Here is a 22,604-nt window from a genome sequence, read left to right on the forward strand (position 1 = left end):
GCCATTCTTCAAAGCCACCTCCTCTGGGAAGACTTCCATGACTTCTTTCCCAAAGGAGGTAACTTTGTTTTCTTTTTTAAAAATAGCATTTCCCCCCCTTGGCCTTCCTCCACCCAGCACCGCCCCCCACTCACTCAGGTAATCCCCACACCATTGTTCAATCCATGGCTCATGGATATATGTTCTGTGGATAGTCCATTCCTATTCTGTACTTTACATTCCCCATGCCTATTCTGTAGCTACCTATCTGTACTTCTTTATCCTCTTCACCCATTTCCCCACACCCCTCCCATCTGGCAAGTATCAAAACACTCCCTGTATCCATGATTCTCTCTGTGTTCCTCTTGTTAGCTTAGTTTGTCTTTTAGATTCAACTGTTGAGAGACATGTATTTGTTGACATTTTATTTATAGTGCTGATCTTTTTCCTAAAAAAGTCCCTTTAACATTTCATATAATAATAGTTTGCTGATAATGGACTCCTTTTTAAAAAAAATTTGGTCTGGGAAGCTCTTTATCTGCCCTTCAATTCTAAATGATAGATTTGCTGAGTAGTGTAATCTTGGTTGTAGGTTCCTGCTTTTCCTAACTTCAACTTTCTCTTGCCAATCCATTCTGGCCTGAAAAGTTGCTTTTGAGAAATCAGGTGACAGTCTTATGAGAGCTCTCCTGTAGGTAACTAAGTGCTTTTCTCTTGCTGCTTTTAAGAATCTCTCTTTATCTTTCTTAGGTTAAGAAAGGTTAAGAATCCCTCTTAACCTTTGGCATTTTAATCATGATGTGTCTTGGAATGCGCCTCTTTGCATCCATCTTGTTTGGGACTCTCTTTGCTCCCTGGACTTGCATGGCTATTTCTTTCACCAAATTAGGGAAGTTTTCTTTCATTATTGTTTCAAACAGATTTCCAAGTCCTTGTTCCTTCTCTTCTCCTCCTGGCACCCCTATGATGTGAATGCTGGAATGCTTGAAGTTGTCCCAGAGGCTGCTTACACTATCCTCATGTTTTTGGATTCTTTTTTCTTTTTGTTGTCCTGATTGCTTATTTTTTTGCTTCCTTATGTGCCAAATCATTGCTCTGATTGTTGGCTTCATCCACTGTACTGTTGCTTCCCTGTAAGTTGTTCTTTACTTCAATTAGTGTGTCCTTTGTTTCTGACTGGGACTTTTTTATGCTGTTGAGGTCCTCACTAAGTTCCTTGAGCATCCTAATAACTTGTATTTTGAACTCTACATCTGATAGACTGTTCATCTCCATTTTGTTTAGTTCTTTCTTCTGGAATTTTGATCTGTTCTTTCATCTGGGCCACATTTCTTTGTCCCCTCGTTTTGGCAACCTCCCTGTGTTTGTTGCTCTGTATTTGGTAGAGCTTCTATGACTCCCTGTCTTGGTAGCATGACCTAATGTAGTTGGTGTCACATAGGGTCAATTGGCACAGCCTCCCATAGCACCCAGTTTGGGTGCTCAAGGTGTGCCCTTCATGTGGGCTGAGTACACCCTCCTCTTGTAGTTGAGCCTTGATTGCTGTGGGCAGGTCACTGGGAGGGATTTACCCAGGCCAGTCAGCTGCAAAGACTGCCTGTGAGCACTGACCACCAAATTAGTTATCTGTAGCAGTTCACCCACACTAGCTCTCTTGGTACTACCACTTTTCAGCTTATTTTGGAGATGCCTGATGTCCCTTTTCTAGATGTCACTCTAGAGTGGGTCTCCTGGAGAACAGAAGCAGTGTCAGGCTTTTGTTTCTCCAGGGCCTGTACTTGACTAGATCAAACAAATATTAACTGATGGAAGTATGTCCTATGGGATCTACGCTCTGACTCCCCGGCTCTAGGTGGGTATGGCTGCACCTGTTTAATGGATGAGAAGACCGAGACCCAGAGACTCATCTGAGATTGCCCAGAAAGCCATAGGCTGCAGCGCATCACAGTCTTCAGTGCGCCTCAGCAAATGAAAGGAGTCTCCCCAACTCCAGCAAGGGAGTAAAGGAGGCCACTCACACGTGCGTGGTCTGTGCTAAGGTCACCTACTTACTCACTGGCTTTTCTTCTGCCTTTCTGTCCCTTTTCTTCATCTTCCTCAAGCTTCAACTTCCCTTTTTCTTTTGTACCTTTGGCTCCCTTTTCCTTTTCTCCCTCTTCCTTTTCCTTCATTGCCTTCCTTACCTTTGTTTGTACCTGTGATTCTTTTCTAATTTCTGCCCAAGGCATTACTACCTTAATTTTGATGCGCAGACCCTACCAAGGAAAAGTTGGATACGTACTTGCTCTGAACCCCTCTTCCTTTCTAAATTAACTAAGAGAGCCCAGGCCAGGGAAGTCCCAGTCATTTTCCTCCCCTTTCTACTACCCACCCCAAGCTTGAAAATGAACCAGTTAGAGAGCTGTGTAAGTGGGCAAACAGAACCACTGTTCAGATTTCTTTCCCAAAGACTTGTTTTCAGAGATTGGTGGTTTCAGCTTCTACTGCCAGGAGACAACAGGAGCAAGGAAAGTGTGAACATAGAGGGTCCCTGCTCTAAATGCTTGGGAATACAGAACATCCCCTGCTATCTTGGAGTTTATATGCTAGCAGAGAGAGATAATTATAAAATAAACTAGAAAAGTCCCAAGATTATTACAGATTAGGATAAGAGATATGAAGCCAATTAATAGGTAGAGTTAGCTAAGTGCTGGAACAGGTAAGATGGGGCTTTTATGAAGAGGATTTGAGTTAAGCCAGGACTGAGAGTGAGCCAGCCAGGAGGAGAGCCTGAGGTGAGGCTCCAGATGGAGGGAACTGGGAACACAAAGGATCCTGGTTTGTTTAAAGCACCATGGAAAGGTTCATGGGCTAGAATTTGCTGAGAGGGGCAGGGGGACTGTCATGAGATAAAGTTGGAGCTATGTAGCAGGAACTTTATGGAAAGCTATTTAAGAGCTTTGTGCAGAAGAAAAACTGATGTGATCAATCAGTTATCTTTTTTTAAGATGTATTTACATTATTAGCTATGTAAATATTTACTGCTCTGAAGATTACATGGAGGGTTATCAGCAGGGAGGAGGAGGGTGGAAAATGGGGGAAAAGGTACAGGGAATAAGTAGCATAAATGGTAGGTACAAAATAGACAGGGGGAGGTTAAGAATAGTATAGGAAATAGAAAAACCAAAGAACTTATATGTATGTATGACCCATGGACATGAAGTCGGGGGGTGGGGAATGTAGGTGGGAGGGAGGGCAATAAAGGTGGGTAAATGGGACAAACTGTAATAGCATAAGCAATAAAATATATTCAAAAGAAAAAAGAATAAATAAGAATTCATTGCTGGGTACTGTATATGATTACATTTAATTTGTTATACAAGGTTTTGGTTTGGCCAGAGTCGATCTGCCTCATTCTTCTTCTTCTTTTTTTTAATCTTTGCTGGTTTCTATATTGTTGTTACATGCTATTGGTCAGCTCCAAGTCCTGGCTTGAATGAGTGATGTCCACAATGTCCTGCCCCTGGCAGCCCTGCTCAGCTCCTGTAGACCCATGGCTATGGCTCCTTTTACTGAGTTGATCCATCTCATATTTCATCTTCCTCTTTTCCTGCTGCCTTCTATTCTTCCCAGCATGATCACCTTTTCCAAAGAACCCTGCCTTCTCATGCTGTGCCGGAAATAGGACAGATTTGATTTTGTCATTTTTGCCTCCCCTGATGTTTCAGGCTTAATTTGCTCTAGGACCCAGTTGTTTTCTATATAAGTATCACTAATTCTTTTTACATCTTCCATTAACCTTCCAATACAACTTTTTACAAAATTAAATGCATCGTTATTGTATCCGTTCCACTTTTCTTTTCCGAAAAGGAAAGCCTCCCAGGCCCCCGTTCCAGCATGGACTGTTGTTCTCCAGGCCTGCTCTACCTAGATATCTCCCTTCACCTTCCTCCTCTGCTGAGTTGCATTTCCTGAACCCCATGTTTTTTCTTTCTTGGTCTGCTCCCTTGTTTTGCAGGAGTACATCTCCCAGTGGTTTGAGAAAGAGTGCATGGGCTGAAACCACTCGGACACCTAACATGTCTATAAATATCTTTATGCTACATTTTTGAAAAATGTGGGTAGGTATAAAAGTATACATAGCAAAGTATTTACTCTGAGAATTTTGAAGGGATTTCTTCGGCTTTTAGCTTCCAATTTGCTGTTGAGAAGTCTGATTCCATTCTTATTCCCAAAGTTTTGTATGTGATCTTCCCCTCTCTCCAGAAGATTTTAGGAGAGCATAGTGATTAGAAGCATGGACTGTGGACTTAGACCACCTAGAAGACTGCCTGTGTAACCTTGGGCAAATTTCTTAATCTCTCTGCACCTCAGCTTCCTTATTTACAAAATGAGGTTGTTGGAACTTTTTATTTATTGATCTTTAGAGAGAGAAAGAGGGAGGGAGGGAGAGGGGCAGAGAGAGCGAGAGAGTGAGACAGAGAGACAGAGAGATTGATTCATTTGTTGTTACACTTATTTATGCATTCATTGGTTCATTTTGTATGTGGCCTGGCTGGGTTTTGAACCTGCAAACTTGGTGTATCGGGATCAACTATCTAAGTGAGCTACCCAACCAAGGCCAGTTATTGGCAATTTAAATGAGTTGATACATATCAAACATTTGGCACAGTGCCTGGCAAAGAGTATCTACTATGTAAACATTTGTTATTATTATCATAGGTTCTTTTATTATATTTGAAAAATAAAATTAGTGTCTTTTTTACTCACCATGCTGGGTAACAAGAGGTAGTTACACAGCTTCTGAGTTTCATAAAACTTTCTTGTATTAGTCTTTGGTAAATTTTCTTTCTTCTCTCTGCTTTATTACTTCTTCCTGGAATGCCTCTTAGATGTTGAACATCCAGGCTCACCTGTGATTTTCATATTTCTTCTCCCATTGTATATCTTTTTTTAATGGACATTTTATTTATTTATTTTTAGACTGAGGGGAAGGGAGGGAGAGAGGGACAGAAACATCAATGTGTGGTTGCCTCTTGCCCTTCCCACACCTTGGGGAACCTGGCCTGCAACCCAGGCATGTGCCCTGACTGGGAATCGAACCAGCGACACTCTGCCTCACAGGCCTGCGCTCAATCCACTGAGCCACACCAGTCAGGGCTGTGTATCTTTCTTTTGGTTCTATTTTCTGGTCAATTTCCTCAGCTTATCTTCTATGCCTTCTGCTAAATTTTAAAATCGTAGCTGTACTTTCTGTTCTAAGGGCTTTGTTCCTATCTCTTTATGAATACTTTATCTTCTTTTATGTTTGCCTTCTGGTTTTTCTCCCATTCCCTGTATTTTCCCTTTCCTGAATTTTTTACTGTTGTTGTTAGCTTTGTCTTCTTTCAAGTTGGAGGCTTGCTTCAGGTAACTACTCATTTTTAAGAATTAGGCATTAAAAAGAATGTGTTTGAGTGAAGCTTTTCAACTGGGTGGTTTCCACACACAGGGATTTTGACTGGGGGCTCCTTCAATGTTTCTATTTATAGGCCTTTTGGTTGGGAGGCACATTCATTTTCTCCAGTAGTGGTTGGTATAAGCTTCCTGCAGTGTGTTTTTAACAGCTGAGGAAGGGGTTTGGGGCCTCATTTTCCAGGTTTTATTTTGTTTTGGGTCAGGCCCTCTGTCTTCTGCTGTGCCTAGTAGCCCTGATTTTGCAGTACTTTTTTTTTCATTCACATTTTTCCAGAGTGTAAACCTCCCTTTACCTGCCACAGTGAGGAGCACTCTTCTCCCCGCCATTTGAATAAGGGAGATGTTTGAGAACTTCAAAGATATAATTACCCTGCATAAACTTTCAAGGAGTATGTTTTTACGCCCACCTTTGATCCCACCTCCCCTAGTACTTCTGGGGCATATCTCCTCACTTCCGGTTAGTATTCCCCAACTCTGAAGGCATTTACACTTTGGCTTCTTCTCTTCTGCTAAGTCAGTTACCCCTCTTCCACCTACTTTTCATTTTCCAACAACTGTTGACACTTTTGCTATTTCCTCTCCCACCTTCTAGCCCCTGGGGTTTCTTATGCTGTTGAGTCCTTTTCTGTCAACTCAGGGGAAGATGCAAACCTAAATCTGGGTGTTAAATCCCCTGGTCCAGGACTGGGGAAAACATGAGAAAACTCTCTACTTTGCCAGACTCTAAATGTTATCAGTTGATTCATTTTTATCAGACTTTAAAAGACTCAGAATTCCAAGGATCCAAACATTAGCCAGAAGAATTTTCAACAAAGTCCTTTTAATTTATTACACTAGAATCACGTCACTGACTAAATCACCAGGAATTTTCAGCATAAAGTTTAACATCTCAGTGACCACCAAGGCCTGGGCTCTGGGGCTAGCTCTGCCTCTCCCAGTCCTTAAAGGGGTTTAGAGGGAGAGACTTCATTAACAGAGACCAAGTCAGTGGTTGCAGGTCCTTCTTTCCCAGTCACTGGACAAGCTGCTCAACTCTTGTCCAGAGGAGGAAAGAGTATTTCAGAAAAATCTAATCAAGAATCTGACACTGCATTATAAGATCTTTCTCAACAGCTTAGATTTATCAACTCTATTAATCCAAATTTATTTGCTTCTGATATTTTCCCCCTGGCACTTCCCTCAAACTGGAATAACCTCCTTTTGCTCTTGGAAAGAGGAAACAGGTTTTTCTGCTCCTCTTCCAAGCAGAAATTGAACAAACCTCCCCACCGAAGTCTAAAATGTTACTTTTGGCCCTGGAATGTGCAGTTTGTGCCCGGCTGATTGAAATCACCTAGAGAGGGCAACTGTGCAACTGATATTCGGGCAGCCGCCTCTGGAAATTTGTTCTTAAAATCAACTCTTGAGAATCATCCATGATTGCGTACAAAGGCTCCAAGGTCCAAACAACTTCTGCTACTCCATCTCACAAGCTCGGCTCAGAAGAGGCACTGGAATTGTCGTGGGCAAGAGCCGCGGCAGTGGTCCCACGAGGTAGGACCTCAATAACCCGAGGCTTGTCAATGATCCTGGCCGTCCGGTTTCCCTTTTCCACAATGCCCACGATCCATGCTTGGTGACCCTCCCCATACTTGGAAGATTTGATTTCAGAACAAAAGCGAGCAGCCTGTTCCCTTGGCAAGCAAATCAGCAATCCCCCAGAAGTTTCTGCTGAGGTTCCCTGAAGGAGCCCAAAGCGCCCACTGGCCTTGCTGATGGCAGCCATCTTGGCAATGATTGGCAGATTATGAATGACAAAGGAAACCTCATTTCTCTGTTGTTTTGCAAGGTTCTGAGAGTGTCCCAGAATACCAAAGCCTGTGATATCCGTGGCGGCATGGGCATTAAATGTGTGCATTAACCCAGCAGCAGTTCTGTTTAGGGTAGCCATGTTGAACATGGCTTCCTGATAGGCCAGCTCTACCTCTTCTTTGGACACCACCATCTTTATCTTATTCCACCTTTCAGGATTGTCCAGCCATTGGTGGGCATTGACAGCAACTTGGGTGCCTAAGGGTTTGGTTAACACCAGCACATCCCCAACAACTGCACTGTCAGGCATTATGAATTCATTTGGCTGACACACCACAGTGGCAACCCCACCCACGATAATCCAAGGGTTTACCACAGTTTGTCCACCAGTCACTGCAGTCCCTCCTTCCTCGGCAGCATCGCGAAAGCCTTTGATCATGAGTGGGGTTATCTTTTCACGTTCCTCTTCAGACATATTCTGGCTGACGCTGAGTAACATCAACATGTTGTCACACTCGGTGATGCCCATGGCATAGAGGTCACTCAGCACATTGGCACAAGCTATGCGTCCCATCATGTAGGGATCTTCCACCAAGGGGTAAAAGAAGTCCGTGGTTTGCACCAGCGACAGGCCTCCGTGCCTCAGGGGTATGACGCAGGAGTCCAAGCCAATGCCCAGGGCTGGAAAACTTGGGCTGGATTCCGCCATGACCGGCAGGCCGGCCTCCTGGGCCGCCTCGTCCTGGCCTCCGACCAGTCCCTGGCCCGGCGGGGCCCGCACGTCCGGCCGCGTCAGTCCCGCCAGGAGTTTGAGCAGCGTCTCCTGGGGGACCTTGCAGCCTCAGCCTTTCATGCCTGAGAAGCCGGTCAGCCGCCAGCTGGGGCTGAGGCCCAGCGCCTGGGGCTCGAAGGGCCGGTAGCTCGAGAAGCCGCGACCCAAAGACCAGCCCGCGGCTCCCGCGGAGCCTTCCACCGCCGCCGCCGCCACCGCCACCGCCGCCACGGCCTCCCCGCTGGCACCAGTCACTGCGGTTTCTGCCATTACGCCTGCTGGGCAGGGAGGGAGAAGAGGAGACGTCCCTTTTATTTTCTACTCCACTTAGTACGGAGTACCGTCAGATATTACCGCAGAGACGGTAACCCACGCGCTTCCTTCGCCTGGAGGGGCTCAAGCCACGCCCCACCGCCCTGCCTTCCTCAGTGAGCAACCGACAGCCACTCACATAGAGTTCCTGCTGATTGACAGTCGTTCTATCCAATAACGGCTTTGCCACGGAGAGGCGGGCTTCCTTTGGTCTAAAAGACTTAAAGTATTACAGAATCGACCACCAACTTTCGAAATTTGGTCCCGGGTAGGTAACAAAGCAAGTGCTTTGGTTTGCTCCGGGTGTTGTGGATTGAGTGACCTTTAAGGGGTGGAGGTGGCTGACGGAGCTCGGCTCCCCTAGAGGCTGTGTACCAAGTACAGCCTTTTGAAAGACTAGGGAAGATCCATAGCTTGCAAACCTCTAGCCGGCCAGAATTATCCAAAGGTCCCTTGACAGCAAGCATGATCAGTCCGGGGTAAGAAAATAGCCAGTGGAAAAAAATCGAAAAGAATAATAGAAAATTAGATAAGCAAACTGCAACGTCAAAATAATGAAAGAACGTTAAGAGTGCTGGAGATGGGTTGTACAGCAATGGGAATTTATGTGTGTTTCGTTATAATTAAAAATATTAAAACTAGCCCTTGCCAGTGTGGCTCAATTGGTTGAGCATCTTCCCCACAAACCAAAAGGTCGCAGGTTTGATTCTTGGTCAGGGCACATGCCTAGTTTGAGGGTTTGGTTCCTTATCAGGGCACTTATGAAAGAAAACCAAGTTATGTATCTCTCCCTCTTTTTCTCCTTCCCTTCCCCTGTCTAAACCTTCTCTCCCTTCCTCTCTCAATAAAAGCAATAGAAGAAAAATATCCCTGGGTGAGGGTAAAATACATATGTGACCTACTAAATATCTTATAGTACATGATTGCACTGGTTTATTAGTACACAGCATAGTATTAAGTGATGGAGCAAATTGGAAGGAACCTGGATGTTAGAATTAGACTCAGTTGCAATGTTGGCTTGGGTGAATTGACCTTGGGTGAATTGTCTAGCCTCTAGAAACCTCAGTTTCTATTGCCTATAAAATAGTCCTTTTACCTTTGAAGATAACCCTACCAGATAGGAATGTTATGACAATTAAATTTTAAAAATGTGTGTAAAACACCTAACATGGTTCCTGACTAATTGTAAACTGAAAATAAATGGTAGAACCTATTATATATTGCTGTTAATGTTGATATAGGAACTGAATTTAAACTCACAAAACTTATAACATCGTGGAAAGGTTTTTATAAAAACAAATGCATTTATCTTCCTTAACAGAAAGAATAGCTAAAACAGCAAAACACTGGAAATAACTCAAGTGTCTGTGTAAAAGGGGAATATATAAATAAATGTGGTATCATCATAGTGAAATATTATTTATTTGCGAAAATGAATTATAGGTAATATCAAAAGCAAAATGTTGGGAATAAGAGGCAGGTTAGAGAATAATACAAAAACTAAGGTGCCATTTATCTAAGTTCAACACCAGGCAAAGCAATAATATATTAAGGCAGACATAACTGATAAAAAACGTTTTTAAAAGGTAAGAGTGAATGAATAACAAAATTTAAAATAGGGATTACTTCTGGGGAAGGGTACATAGGGGGACCTCTGAGGTATGTTAAATTCTGTTCTTCCTCCTGGGTGGTAGTTACAAGGTGTTCTCTAAACCATACACATATATTTTTCTACACCTTTTTGTAAGTAAGGTATATTTTAACATTAGAAAAGAAAGCTTCTATATTTCAGAATAAAAATTCAAAAAGAAAAAAATGAGATCATGAAAAAGCAATAGATATGGAAGCAAAAGACCTCTGGATTTTGTCTTACCTTTGGACAGCTATCGGTGAGGTGTCTGGCCTTGTGGAAGTTATTGTATTTTGCCATGTATAATGTGCTCCCATGTATACTGTACACCCACAGTTTTCACCCAAACTTTCAGGAAACCAATCTTTCACTTCAATTATTTATTTATATTTAGATACTTATTTTTTGTATTTTTAAAAAGATTTTATTTATTTCTTTTTAGAGAGAGGGGAAGGGAGGGAGAAAGAGAGGAAGAGAAACATAGATGTGTGGTTGCCTCTCACATGTGCCTGGATTGTGGACCTGGCCTGCAACCCAGGCATGTGTTCTGACTGGGAATCCAACCAGCGACTCTTTGGTTCACAGGCTGGTGCTCAATCCATGGAGCCACAACAGCCAGGGCTGCATTTTGTATTTTTTAAAAAGATTTTATGTATTTAGTTTTAGAGAAATGGGAAGGGAGGGAGAAGGAAAGGGAGAGAAACATCGATGTGTGAGAGATACATGGACTGGTTGCCCCTTGCATGCCCCCAACTAGAGACCTGGCCCCCAGCCCAGGCATGTGCCCTAACTGGGATTCAAACCAGCGACCCTTTGGTTTATAGGCTGGTGCTCAATCCATTGAGCCACACCAGCCAGGGCTATTTTTTTTTTTGTATTATAAAGGAATTTTAGCATTTATTTTTGAACATATTATGGTACAAGAAATTTTATGTAACAAATAATTATAAAACATAAGAACAGATACAAGGTATTTAGGTACTACTGATATATAATGCTCATCCTTATTTTTTCCTCAAAAATTTGGGCAAAAAAGTACACTTTATACATAGCAAAATATGGTATATAACCTATCTAAACCTTATTTTCCACTTCTGTAAAATGAAGGTCATAATCTCTGCTTAGGATCTTGTGAGAGGATCATATATGAAAACCTCAACTATGAAAAGTTCTTTGCAAAATGTTCAGCATATTGTACATGTGAAGGATCCTCATGTCACTAAAGGAAAACAAAAACATTCTACCTGTAGTTACCTCACCTGGGTTAAAAAGTAACTAGCTCAGTTGACCCTGGTTATATGCTCTCTCCTTTGGACTTTTCCCTCTGGACTTTTCCCTCTCCGCATTTATCACATTTTGTGATTCCTTTTTTCTTCTAAGTTTTTATTAACTCGACTTTTAAAAAACAAGCATCCATACCAGGTGGGGAGTGAGGGTGGGAGAGTGGGGAGGGGAAGGGAGGGCAGGCCAGGGGGAAAGAATTCTGCTCTATTGGAAATAAAGCTCCAGGTTTATCCCATCATGGATTTCATCTCCAATTTGTAGTTCTTTATCCATGTAATTACACCGTGACTCTCTGTCTGCCCCACTAGCCTGTGAGCACCACGGGGCAGGGACTACAGTGTTTTGCCCACCCTGGTTTGTCTAGCACTTTATGTGGTAATAACATTTGTTGAATGCATATGTCATTTTATACATTACACTGCCGAACACATATGATGAGCATTTCACATTTATTTACTTCCACATTGGTGTCACAGGAGATTAGCATTATTATCTCCATTTTACAGATGAGAAAACTGAGGTTCCATATAGGTTAAGAGTCTTGCAGAGGGTCACCATCTGGAAACCAACCTGTGAGAATCCAGACCCAGGTCTGTTTGAACTGAAGACAGGCATTCTGTCCTTCATCCTGAGGTCTCCCTCGATAATTACAATAAAACTTACCATACCCCTTGAGTAACCAGGACTCTTTTAGGGAAAGTTTTCATTCGCATACTTCCCTGTTGTTTCTACTTGGAAACCATGTTCACTTGGACCAGTGCAAAGAATCTAGTCATGAATTTGTCTTGGTCGATAACCAACCCACTAGGCTCAGAACAAGTTCATGTGCCAGCGATTCACATGGGACTCTTTTTTTTTCAAGATTAAAAAAAAAGATTTTATTTATTTATTTTTTAGAGAGAGGGGAAGGGAGAAAGAAAGGGAGAGAAACATGTATGTGAGAGAAACGATGATTAGTTGCCTCTCACCTGCCCCCAGTCAGGGACCAAGCTGGAATGGACCCTTTTTGTGGGACAATGCCCCACCCACTGAATCACACTAGCCAGGGCTCATATGGGACTCTTGAGGGTGATCTGTGTGACTGTATCATGGACATCTGAAAGCATCCTTTTTTTAAAAAAAATCGGTTTGGGTTTTTTTGTTTTGTTTTGTTTTGTTTTTTACTGCGAGATCCATTGATCTACATTTACCACTTGGGTTAAAGTGTGTGGGTCAAAGATCATAAAGGTAAAAACCGGAAGGTGAAGTTGGGAGAGCAGGTGAAGGAGGAGAAAGTGGAGTTTTAAAGTTAAGATGATCTGAGTACCAGTCCCTCATTTGTTTTTAAAATGCAACAAAAGCACTAGGGCCAGGGCTATGTACAGTTTATTTCCCATTATGATAATTTAGAGTTATAACACTACATTTTAAGGTTCCATATACTTTTTTCCAATTAATAAATATATTCTTAATTATAGTTTATGCACATATTTTATCAGTTTTAGCCCACAACATAGTGATTCAACATTTATATGCCTTACAAAGTGATCACAGCAATAAGCCTATCGATCATCTGTCACCATACATAGTTATTATGATATTATTGACTCTGCCCCTATGCTGTACATTACATTCCTATGACCTATTTTATAACTGGAAATTTGTATTTCTTAATCTCCTTCCCTTTTTAAATATACTTTATTGATTATGCTATTACAGTTGTCCCATTTTTTTCCTCTCCTTTATTCCCCTCAAACCTGTAACCCCCTCCCACCATCATTCTCCTACCTTAGTTCCTGTCCATGGGTCGTACATGTAAGTTCTTTGGCTTCTCCATTTCCCATACTATCCTTAACCTCCCCCTGTCTATTTTGTACCTACCATTTATGCTTCTTATTCCCTGTACCTTTTCCCCCATTCTCCTCTGCCCCTCCCAGCTGATAACCCTCCATGTGATCTCTATTTCTGTGAATCTGTTCCTGTTCTAGTTGTTTGCTTAGTTCATTTTTGTTTTTGGTTTTGTTTTTTTAGGTTTGGTTGTTGATAGTTGTGAGTTTGTTGTCATTAATCTCCTTCCCTTTTTGTGCTCAATCTCCCATTACCTCCCTCTCTCAACCATCACTTTGTTCTCTTTATCTATAAGTTAGTTTCTGTTTCATTTTGTTTATTTGTTTTTGTTTTTTAGATTCTACATACAAGTGAAATCATATGATATTTGTCTTTCTCTGTAAGGCTTATTTCACTAAGCATAATACCTTCTAGGTCCGTCTATGTTGTCATGAATGGCAATATTTCATTCTTCTCTCTCTTATTTTTTTTTCCTACAGCTTATAGGCAGAGGCTAGGGAATGGTTCAAGGCCACAGTTTGCTCTGGCAAGGGGCACTATGAAAGACCCATGGGACAGGCCTGCCATAAAGATTTCATTTTTTTAGTGGCAAAGTAATAAAGTAATTATGGATAGGTATGTGCTTATTGCCATTTTATTGTTTTCTGTGGGGTTTCTTTTTTGTAGTTCTTCTCTGTTCCTTTCTTCTTTCTTGCTCTCTTATACATTGATGACTTTCTTTAATGATTTGTTTGGGTACCTTCTAAAAAAATTTTTTTTGTGTATCTATTATAGCTTTTTTATTTGTGATTGCCAAAAGATTCATATATAAGAACCTATATAATAGTAGTCTATTTGATTAAAAAAAATGTTTGTCCTCACTCGAGGACATTTTTTTTTCATTGCTATTAAAAAGAAAGTAATGGTGGTGGAGAGAGAGAGAAACATCGATGTGAGATACAACAATTAGTTGCCTCTCGTAGGCTCCCCAACAGGATCAAACCCACAACCTAGGTATGTACCCTGACCAGGAATCGAACCTGTGACCTTTAGATGTATGGGATGATGTTCCAACTAACTGAGCCATACTAGCCAGGCCTATAGCACTCTATTTTAAGTTTATGGTCACTTATGTTCAAATTCATTCTAAAAGCACTACTTTTGGGGGACCCAGAGTTATAAAAGAATAAATAAAAGCACCACTTTTAAAAATTCACCCCAACATTTGTTTTTTATTTCATATTTACATCTTTTTGTGTGTATATATATCTCTTAATTCATTACTGTAGTTACACTTGCTTTTACTACTTTCGTCTTTTAACCTTCATACTAAATTTGTAGTCTGTTGTTCCACTACAATGACTGAATGTTTGCTTTTATCAGTGAGTTGTGTTTTTTTTCCTGTATTTTCTTTAGTTTTGGCCTTTTATTTTTCACTTAAAGGAATCCCTTTAACATTCTTTTAATACTGGTTTAGTGGTGATGGACTTCTCCAGCTTTTGTCTGGAAATTCTCTCTTTTTCAATTCTGAGTAGCTGCTGGATAGAGTATTATTGGCTTCAGGTCTTTCCGTTCTTCATTTTGAATATATTATGTCACCTTGTGTGCCATTGTGTCACCTTCTGACCTTGTGTGCCACTAGCTCCTTTTCTCCTGCTTCTTTTAAGATTCTCTCTTTAATTTTTGGCATTTTAATTACGATGTATCTTGGGGTGGGGTTCTTTGGGTTCATCTTTTTAAATATTTTTTTATTGATTGGTTTTTTTGAGAGAGAAAACAACATCATTTTATTGTTCCACTTATTTTTGCATTCATTGGTTGATTCTGGTGTGTGCCTTGAGTGGGGATCACACCCACAACCTCAGAGTATCAGGACAACACACTAACCAACTGCTCTGCCTGACCAGGGCTGGGTTTATCTTGTTTGGGACTCTCTGTGCTTCCTATACTTGGATGAGTTTCCTTCACCAGGTTAGGGAAGTTTTCAGCCATTATGTCTTTAAATAGCTTTTCTGTACCTTTTTGTCTTTCTCTGCTTCTTGGGACTCCTATGATTCAAATGTCCCAGAGATCTCTTAAACTATCCTAATTTTTTTGGATTCCTTTTCTTTCTGCTGTTCTGATTGGGTGATTTCTACCAACTTGTCTTTCAGCTTACTGACTTGTCTACACCAACTAATCTGCCATTGATTCCCTCTAATGTGTGTGTGTGTGTATTTTAATTTCATTTATTGTATTCTTTAGTTAATGATTGATTCTTTTTAATATTTTCAATCTCTTTTTGTTCTCACTAAGTTCATCTATTCTCCTGTGTTTATTGAGCATCCTTATAACTTGTGTTTTTAATTCTTTATCTGTGGAGATTGCTTGTCTTCATATCATTTACTTCTTTTTTCTGGGCTTTTGCACTAGTCTTTTGTTTGGAACATATTTTTCTGTCTCCTCATTTTGGCTCTCTATGATTCATTTTGGCTGCCTCTATGTGTTTGTTTTTATGAATTAGGCAAAACAGAAACCTCACCTGGTCTTGAAGGAATGGCCTTATGTAGGAGCTTTCCCCGTGTAGACTTCATGTGCTCTGTGCTGGTATCTTCGGCAGGCTAGCTGGAGCTGGAGCTGGCAGTAGCCACGGGAAGACCTGGAGGAAAGGCAGGTCAGAGCTGGTGCTGAAGCAGGCAAGTACCATATGAAGTCTCCGGGGCAAGCCTTGTTGAGGCTGCTTTGGTGGGCTGGTTGGGGCACTAGTTGGAGACAGCTCAGGCCATGCTAGTCCCTGGGGTAAAAAACTCTGGGGCCTGGAGCTGTAGTTGGAGCAGGTGTGGGCCATGGGGACTCTCAGGAACAAGCTGTGGAGCTGGTGTGGGCCTGGGGCCTAGTGCACTTACAGACTGCCTTGGTCAGTTGGCTAGAGCACCTGGATTGTGCTCCTGCCTGTGTGATCAGGGGGGAGGGGGAGGGCCACAAATGGCATCTCTGACACAGGAGAGAGTTCCTGCAGTCCCCCTCCCATTTGGTAGATGCTCTAGTGGATTTCCTTTCCATATAGTCTACGTGCTCTTTAAACCACTGGATTTTTTTAAGTCCTCACCTGAGGATATGTTCATTGATTTTTAGAGGAAGAAAGGGGAAGGGAGAGAAAGAATCATTGATGTGAGAGAAATATTGCTCAGTTGCCTCCCGTATACACTTAGACCGGGATCAAACCCACAACCTAGGTATGTGCCTTGACCAGGGATCAATCCCACAACCTTTTGGTGTACGGGACAATGCTCCAACCAACTGAGGCACCTGGCCAAGTCCTAAACCACTGTTTTGTTTTGTTTTGTTTTGTTTTGTTTTTACTGGCCTTTGAGTCTGCAAGCATGCCCTCCAATGATCCCTCTTAACAGCAGAGCAGTGTGTTGAGGGTGGGATATGGTATGGTATTTCCATTTTACCTACTATTTCTTAAGTGTCTCTCTCTTGCTTGTTATGCAGAAGGTGTTCAGTCAGCTTTCAGTTCGCCTTCAGGGGCATGGCTCTGTCTGTAGGTGTAAATTCTGTGTGTTCAGGGGAGGACGTGAGTTCAGGGTCTTCCTGTGCCCCCATCTTGGACTGGAACCAACACTTAAAAAAATGGTTTTTGTTGTGGTAAACTACGCACTCAGTATATTTTCAGTACACTGAAATACTTCAGTAAGTTTAATATACTTCTAATTAATTTTTTTCTTATTCAAAGTCATTCTGTTGTTGTAGGAAAATCACAAAATGCAGCTTAGTAAGAAAGTTAAAATAACTTGAAATCCCTCCCTCCTGGACTGAAATACTATTAGCATTTTAGCTGAGTGTATTTTATACAGTTTTCGTGTACGTGGAGGGCTACCACCTCACACTGAACTCCAGGGGGCACCCCGTCCCTCCTTCTAAGCTGTGTTAAGCAGTGTACCGTGTGCTCTATTACACATACTTTTTAAAAAATGGGATCATCCCATTGTTGTTTTTTTTTCTAGTAAGAAATAAAATAATGGCTGGAAAATATCTGGCACATTATAAATGCCCAACACTCTCCCTGGGTTCATTCACAAATATTTCTTGAAGACCACCTTTGTGCTAGTCACCACACTAGATACTAGAGTTATAGCAATGAACAGAACAGACCAAAAAAACAAACAAAAACAAACAAACAAACAAACAAACACCATGTCCTCATGGGGCTGACATACTAATAGAGGTAGCAATAGTTATGATTAATCATTTGTTTGTTAAGGGTAGATACCAAGCAGAAAAAAAGGAAGTCTGGAGAAAGGAGGGCAGGAATGTGGATTGTGTGATTGGGGTCAAGGAAGAACTGACTGAAAAGGTGACTTTGAAGTAAAGGACTAAGTAAAGAGAGAAATAACATAGATATCCGAGAAAGAGTGTTTCAGGCAGAGAAAATAGCAGTGTGATAGCAGCACAAAAAGGTAGGAGTGTGCTGGGGTTATTCTAGGAACAACAAGGAAGCCAGGGTGCCTGGTGAACAGTGAGAGGAGAGAGTTGTAGGAAAGGAGGACGGACAGATGTGGCACAGGGTAGAGGAAGGTAGCCCAGGACTTGGGGCCTCGTAGGCCAAGATAAGACTGATGTAATCTGACCTTGCTATAGCTTTTAATCTGCATTCAAACCCCAGAGGTCAAAAACCTTTCCCATCAGTCTGAGCCCCCACCACTGTGGCCCAACATCCAGGTCAGTGTCCCCATTGCTGGTCCCTGATCTGGGCTTGGCATAGCCCGAGTTCTCAACCCTTACTCCCCTAGGCTTGCCCCATGGGGCTCCAGCAGCAGACTCTGCCTCAGGATATTTGAGAAATGACACCCATGGCCACAGCCCTCACACACTTAACCACCTTCCACCATCCCAAGTGACAGGGAGCTTCAGCTTTGTATCTGGGGCAAATGTGCAAAGCCCTGGTGAATCATCTCTTGTCATAAGAACGAGAGAGAGAGAGAGAGAGGTGGGAAAGAGACTCAGAGTGACAACAGAACTCAGGGAGTGGAGAATCTGGAGAGAGAGAGAGAGAATGAGAGGATGACTTTGAAGTTGGTAAGGGAGAAAGTCATATGATACTCTGGGGGAACAGCATTCCAGGCAGAGAAACAGTCTTGGCAAAAGACCTGAGATGAAGCAAGGCTTATGAGTTGGAGGAACTGAAAGGAGGCCAGTGTGGTGGTTACAAGTGGACAAGGGAGAGAGCAAGAGGAGGTAATGTGAGAGAAGATATGAAAGGCCAGATGTATAAGGCCACTGTAAGGCCTTTGGATTTGGCTCTGGGTAAGGTAGGAGCCATTAGAAATTTTAGACCAGAAGAGTGACATGATTACTCTGGCTATTGGGTGAGGTTGGAAGGGGTAAGGGAGTGGATGCTGAGAAACTGTGAGGGAGTTCCAGCCAAAATCCAGGGGAGAGAAGATGGTGGCTCGTACTAGTTGGGCTACATTGGAAATGGTAACAGGTGATCAGATGCTGGATATTTCTTTAGTGTAGAGCCAACTGATTTCTGATAGATTGGATGCAAGATCTGATGGGTCATGTGAAGGATTTTTGGACTTTTTGTCCTAAAAGAAAGAGGAAGCCACAGGATTGGTTTTAAACAGGGGTATGACATGGTTGCATTTGTTTTTTTGAAACATCATTCTGGCTGGTAGAGAATAGACTGGAGGGGCAGGATGCAGCAGAGGACCAGTGAGGGCTGTGGCTTGGCCTAGGATGGAGCAGGGTGGGGGGTAAACAGAAAACAGCTCAGCTCTCCCTGTCTCTGGGCCTTTGCACAGGATGCTCTCAATCACCCAAAAGCCTTTTACTCCCAACAAACAGTATTATCTTCAAAACTCCAGGAAGTTCCTCTCCTAAGATTTCATAGCCCTAGGACTTATTCTGTTCTACCATTTATTATGCCAGGTTTTCTCTGACATCTGTGAACCCCTCACAGCCGGGCTCCATAGCCCAAGGCCCAGTATGGGGTCTGGAGTAGAGAACATTTGTTGAATGAATAAATGAGAAGCGTGAGACTGAGGGAAGAGATCAATACCCTGATATTCAGAACTCACCAAAGGATTGTAAATCCTTTATTATTGCTGTTTTTTAATTATAAAAATAATATGTTCTCTTTATTTAAAAAAGAAACCAAACACTACAGATATATGTCATAGAATGAAAGTCCCCCAGACCTCATCCTCTATACTCTAGAGGTAACTTGACATCTCTAGAATTTAGAAATAAACCATGCATAATTCAGTAAAATCACCCCCCCATTTGTTTAATATGTACACTAAAAAATGAAATGTTTAAGAGACAGAGATGTGGGAGAGAAAGAGGCTGAGGAAGACAGACTGCCTGCTTGAGACAAATAAGATCTAACACACACTGTTTTGTAATTTGCTTTTTTCTACTTGCATCGTCATGACAGTCTTTCTATGTTAATCCATGTAAATCTATTATATTTTCTTAAAAGTTTAATAGTATTCTACGAAATGGATTTATTCAATCAGTACAACCAACTTCCTATTATTACTGTTATTTAATTCATTTTCTTCCCTTTTATATTAAAATATTTCTTGAAACATTGTTGTTGCATTTATTTTGAGACACCAGATTTCAGGAGGGTAGTTGAAATAGATGTTTCTCTTGGGGTGGTCAGAGGACTTGACACTATCTTATGGGGAAATAGATATAACTGACAAAAGAAGATTAAGGGGTGACATGAGCCCTGACCAAATTTCTGAAGGAACTTCCAGGTGGGAAAGAGAACAAACTTGTCCTGGGCATTTTCACAGGGAAGAACCTGTCTAAAGCATGGAAGTCAACAAGAAGGCAAATTGGCATGTAATACAACAAATCCTTTTTCTATAGGCTGTGCTACTGAAGACTCAGTGGATCTCTTCTTAAGAAGTCATGAGCATCTTGTCTCTGGAAGTGTGTGTATAAGCAGGGCCTGGTTGAAGATTTAGTAGAAAGTAACAAATAAGGGATTGTGTGAGATGGTGGAGGGTTGAATTAGGTGATATTCAGGAGTCCCTTTCAAATCTGAAATTTGCTACCACACTTCTAGTCAAAAGTATCACAAAGGATGGCAAGGGAAAGTTGGCATGATGCCACTGGGAAGATTTTGACAAGTGGTGATGGGGAATGCACAGTTTAGGCAATAATAGTAGGCTAATGAGGGACAGAGGAAGAAAAGTAGAAAATGAGGCTAAAGAAAGTTTGAGCCAAGTTATGGAGTAAGATTGAGCTTTACCCCAAGTAACAAAGAATTTTGATGTTTCTGCCTAGCCCTACAAACTCTGCTTGAGAGCCATTTCCTCACCCACAGGTTGAGGATGAGATAACCAGATGCTGGTTTGTATTTAGGATGTGACCTTGTTCCCTTGGCCACAGCTGATTGCTGTAGGGTGGAGATTTGACTCCAGCTGGCCCAATCAGATTCTCCCTCCTAATGGTGTAGAAATTCAGAGATCTTAGCCTCCTAGTCTTTTCAGTTAGGTATAGGTAAAGTTGAGATGAGTTGCCCCCACTAGGGGCAACCACCTGCAGCCTTTGCTGAGGAGGGGAAAGGAGGCCTGCAGGGAGAGAGAGAGAGAAATGGGGGATATGTGGTGCCCTTTCTAATCACTTGGAAGACTGGAACACCCGATTGTATTGGGGTTCCTCTAAGGTCTTCATGATACCCTTCCAACAAATTTCTCCTTTTCATTTAGCCAGCTCAAATGAGTTCCTATTACTTGCCAAAATATGAGATTTGACGAAGACCATCTAAATTGATAGGGAGTCATCCAAGTGGTTGATGGGAGCCATCCACGGTTCCTGAAGGAGCTCCAAACATTCAGCTGCAGGAGTTGTGGCAGAAGGGGTTCAGAAGAGTCTGACTGGTGGTGAGATCAGGGAGGAGGCCTTGCTAATCTTTTAGATACCAAAGATAGTTGCCGCTCCCCACAAACACTCCACCTCGTTAAACAGTGCAAACACATCACGCAGTAATAAGCCTCCAGGTTCTGTTTGATTTGTTTCCTAGATAAACTCAAGCTACCTAGTGAGAAGACAGGAGATATTGACCTTCTGCCCACTTAGGTAGAGTGATAGAAGGGAGTTCTCTTTCCTCAGTGCAACAAATAAAACACGCTGAACATAGTGATAGCCCCATGATATATGTAGCAGGCCACACTTGGGTTTAGGTCACTTCTGAAGTTTAAGAATAACTGGGCATGCCTGGAGAATTAACAAAAGTGACCCTACAGAAAACCTTTTCAAGAGGGAGTAGAGGAACTTCCTGAAGGTGAGTGGGGGTGCAGGGGGAGGCTCAGAATAAACTTGATCCAGGGATAAAGACTTAGTTGTCAGAGGTGAGTATTGATGCTTCACATACATAGTGGCTATTTTTCAAGTATATGTCTGGCTCAGGTCCCTGAATATAAATCAGGGTTCAAAAGAGACAGATTAAGAAAAGGAACATGAGTAAAACTTGAAAGAGCAACTTCACTAGACTGTACACACTGGAGCCCAAGAAGTAGTGCCTGGGGACACCTTCTCTCAGTGTAACAACAGAGAGAGTCTCCTCAACTCTACCACAATCTCCCCTCAGCTTTGGCATTTTCACGGGTTTGAGGCCAATAGTCAAGAATTGCTATATCTATATCTCCTAGGACAAAGGAAACAAAGGAAAAAGTAAATGGGATTACATCAAACTAACAAGCTTCTACACAAAAAAGAAACCATCAACAAAATGAAAATGGAACCCACTGTATGGGAGAGCATATGTGCCAATGATACATCTGATAAGGAGGTAATTTCCAAAATTTATAAAGTGTTTATAAAACTCAATACCAGGAAGACAAACAATCCAATTAAAAAAACGGGCAAAACCTAAATAGACACTTTTCCAAAGAGTACATACAGATGCTGATAGACATATGAAAAAAAATGTGCAACATCATTAATCACCAGAGAAATGCAAATTAAATCCAGGAAGAGGTATCACCTTACACCTGTCAGAATGGCCGCCATCGATAAATCAACAAAAAACAAGTGCTGGAGAGGATGTGGAAAAAGGGGAACCCTAGTTCACTGTTCGTGAGAATGCAGACTGGTACAGCCACTGTGGAAAGCAGTATGGAGTTTCCTCAAAAAATTAAAATGGGAATTCCGGCAAGATGGAGGCATAGGTGGACGCACCATATCTCCATGCACAACCAAGATTGGAACAACAACAATTTAGAGGCAGAATAATACCCAGAACTGACAGAAAATTTATCTGAATGGAAGTCGGACAGCCAAGAAGTTGAAATAGGCCCGTTCATCCAGACTGGTAGGAGGGGTGGAGACCAGCAGCCGGGCACGGGGTCGTGGCATGGAGAACAGGGAGAATTGGGTGTATAAGGCAACCAGGAGCGTGTAAGGCATCTGGGATGCACAGGATCGCAGCGGGTGGACCCTGAATATGAAAGTGACAGCTGGCAGACCCAGTGAGGCAGCGATTGTGGAGCAGGGAAGAGCACACAGCCCAGGATTCCAGGGAAGGGACTGAGGTCCCATGGAGAACACAGCTACTGCCATTGTTCCCTCTCAACCCAGCCCTCACATACA

General features: G+C 42.2%; 2 protein-coding genes across 2 annotated transcripts in view; one reads left to right on the top strand and one right to left on the bottom strand.

Moving 5' to 3' along the window:
- Positions 1–6,574: 6,574 nt before the first annotated feature.
- LOC114500989 (selenide, water dikinase 2) lies at positions 6,575–8,522 on the bottom strand. Its single transcript, XM_028517734.2, has one exon. It carries the CDS (start codon positions 8,246–8,248, stop codon positions 6,881–6,883), a length of 1,368 nt encoding a protein of 455 aa, XP_028373535.1. The 5' UTR covers positions 8,249–8,522; the 3' UTR covers positions 6,575–6,880.
- Positions 8,523–13,494: 4,972 nt separating this feature from the next.
- Positions 13,495–22,604, top strand: part of ITGAL (integrin subunit alpha L) — a 59,791-nt gene continuing 50,681 nt past the window's right edge. The window contains exon 1 of the mRNA XM_036021284.1: positions 13,495–13,646. The gene's annotated coding sequence lies outside the window, so the exon portion shown is untranslated. The remainder of the gene's footprint in view (positions 13,647–22,604) is intronic.

The sequence above is a fragment of the Phyllostomus discolor genome, chromosome 3 (assembly GCF_004126475.2).
Source record: "Phyllostomus discolor isolate MPI-MPIP mPhyDis1 chromosome 3, mPhyDis1.pri.v3, whole genome shotgun sequence".
In the NCBI taxonomy this organism is placed as follows: domain Eukaryota; kingdom Metazoa; phylum Chordata; class Mammalia; order Chiroptera; family Phyllostomidae; genus Phyllostomus; species Phyllostomus discolor.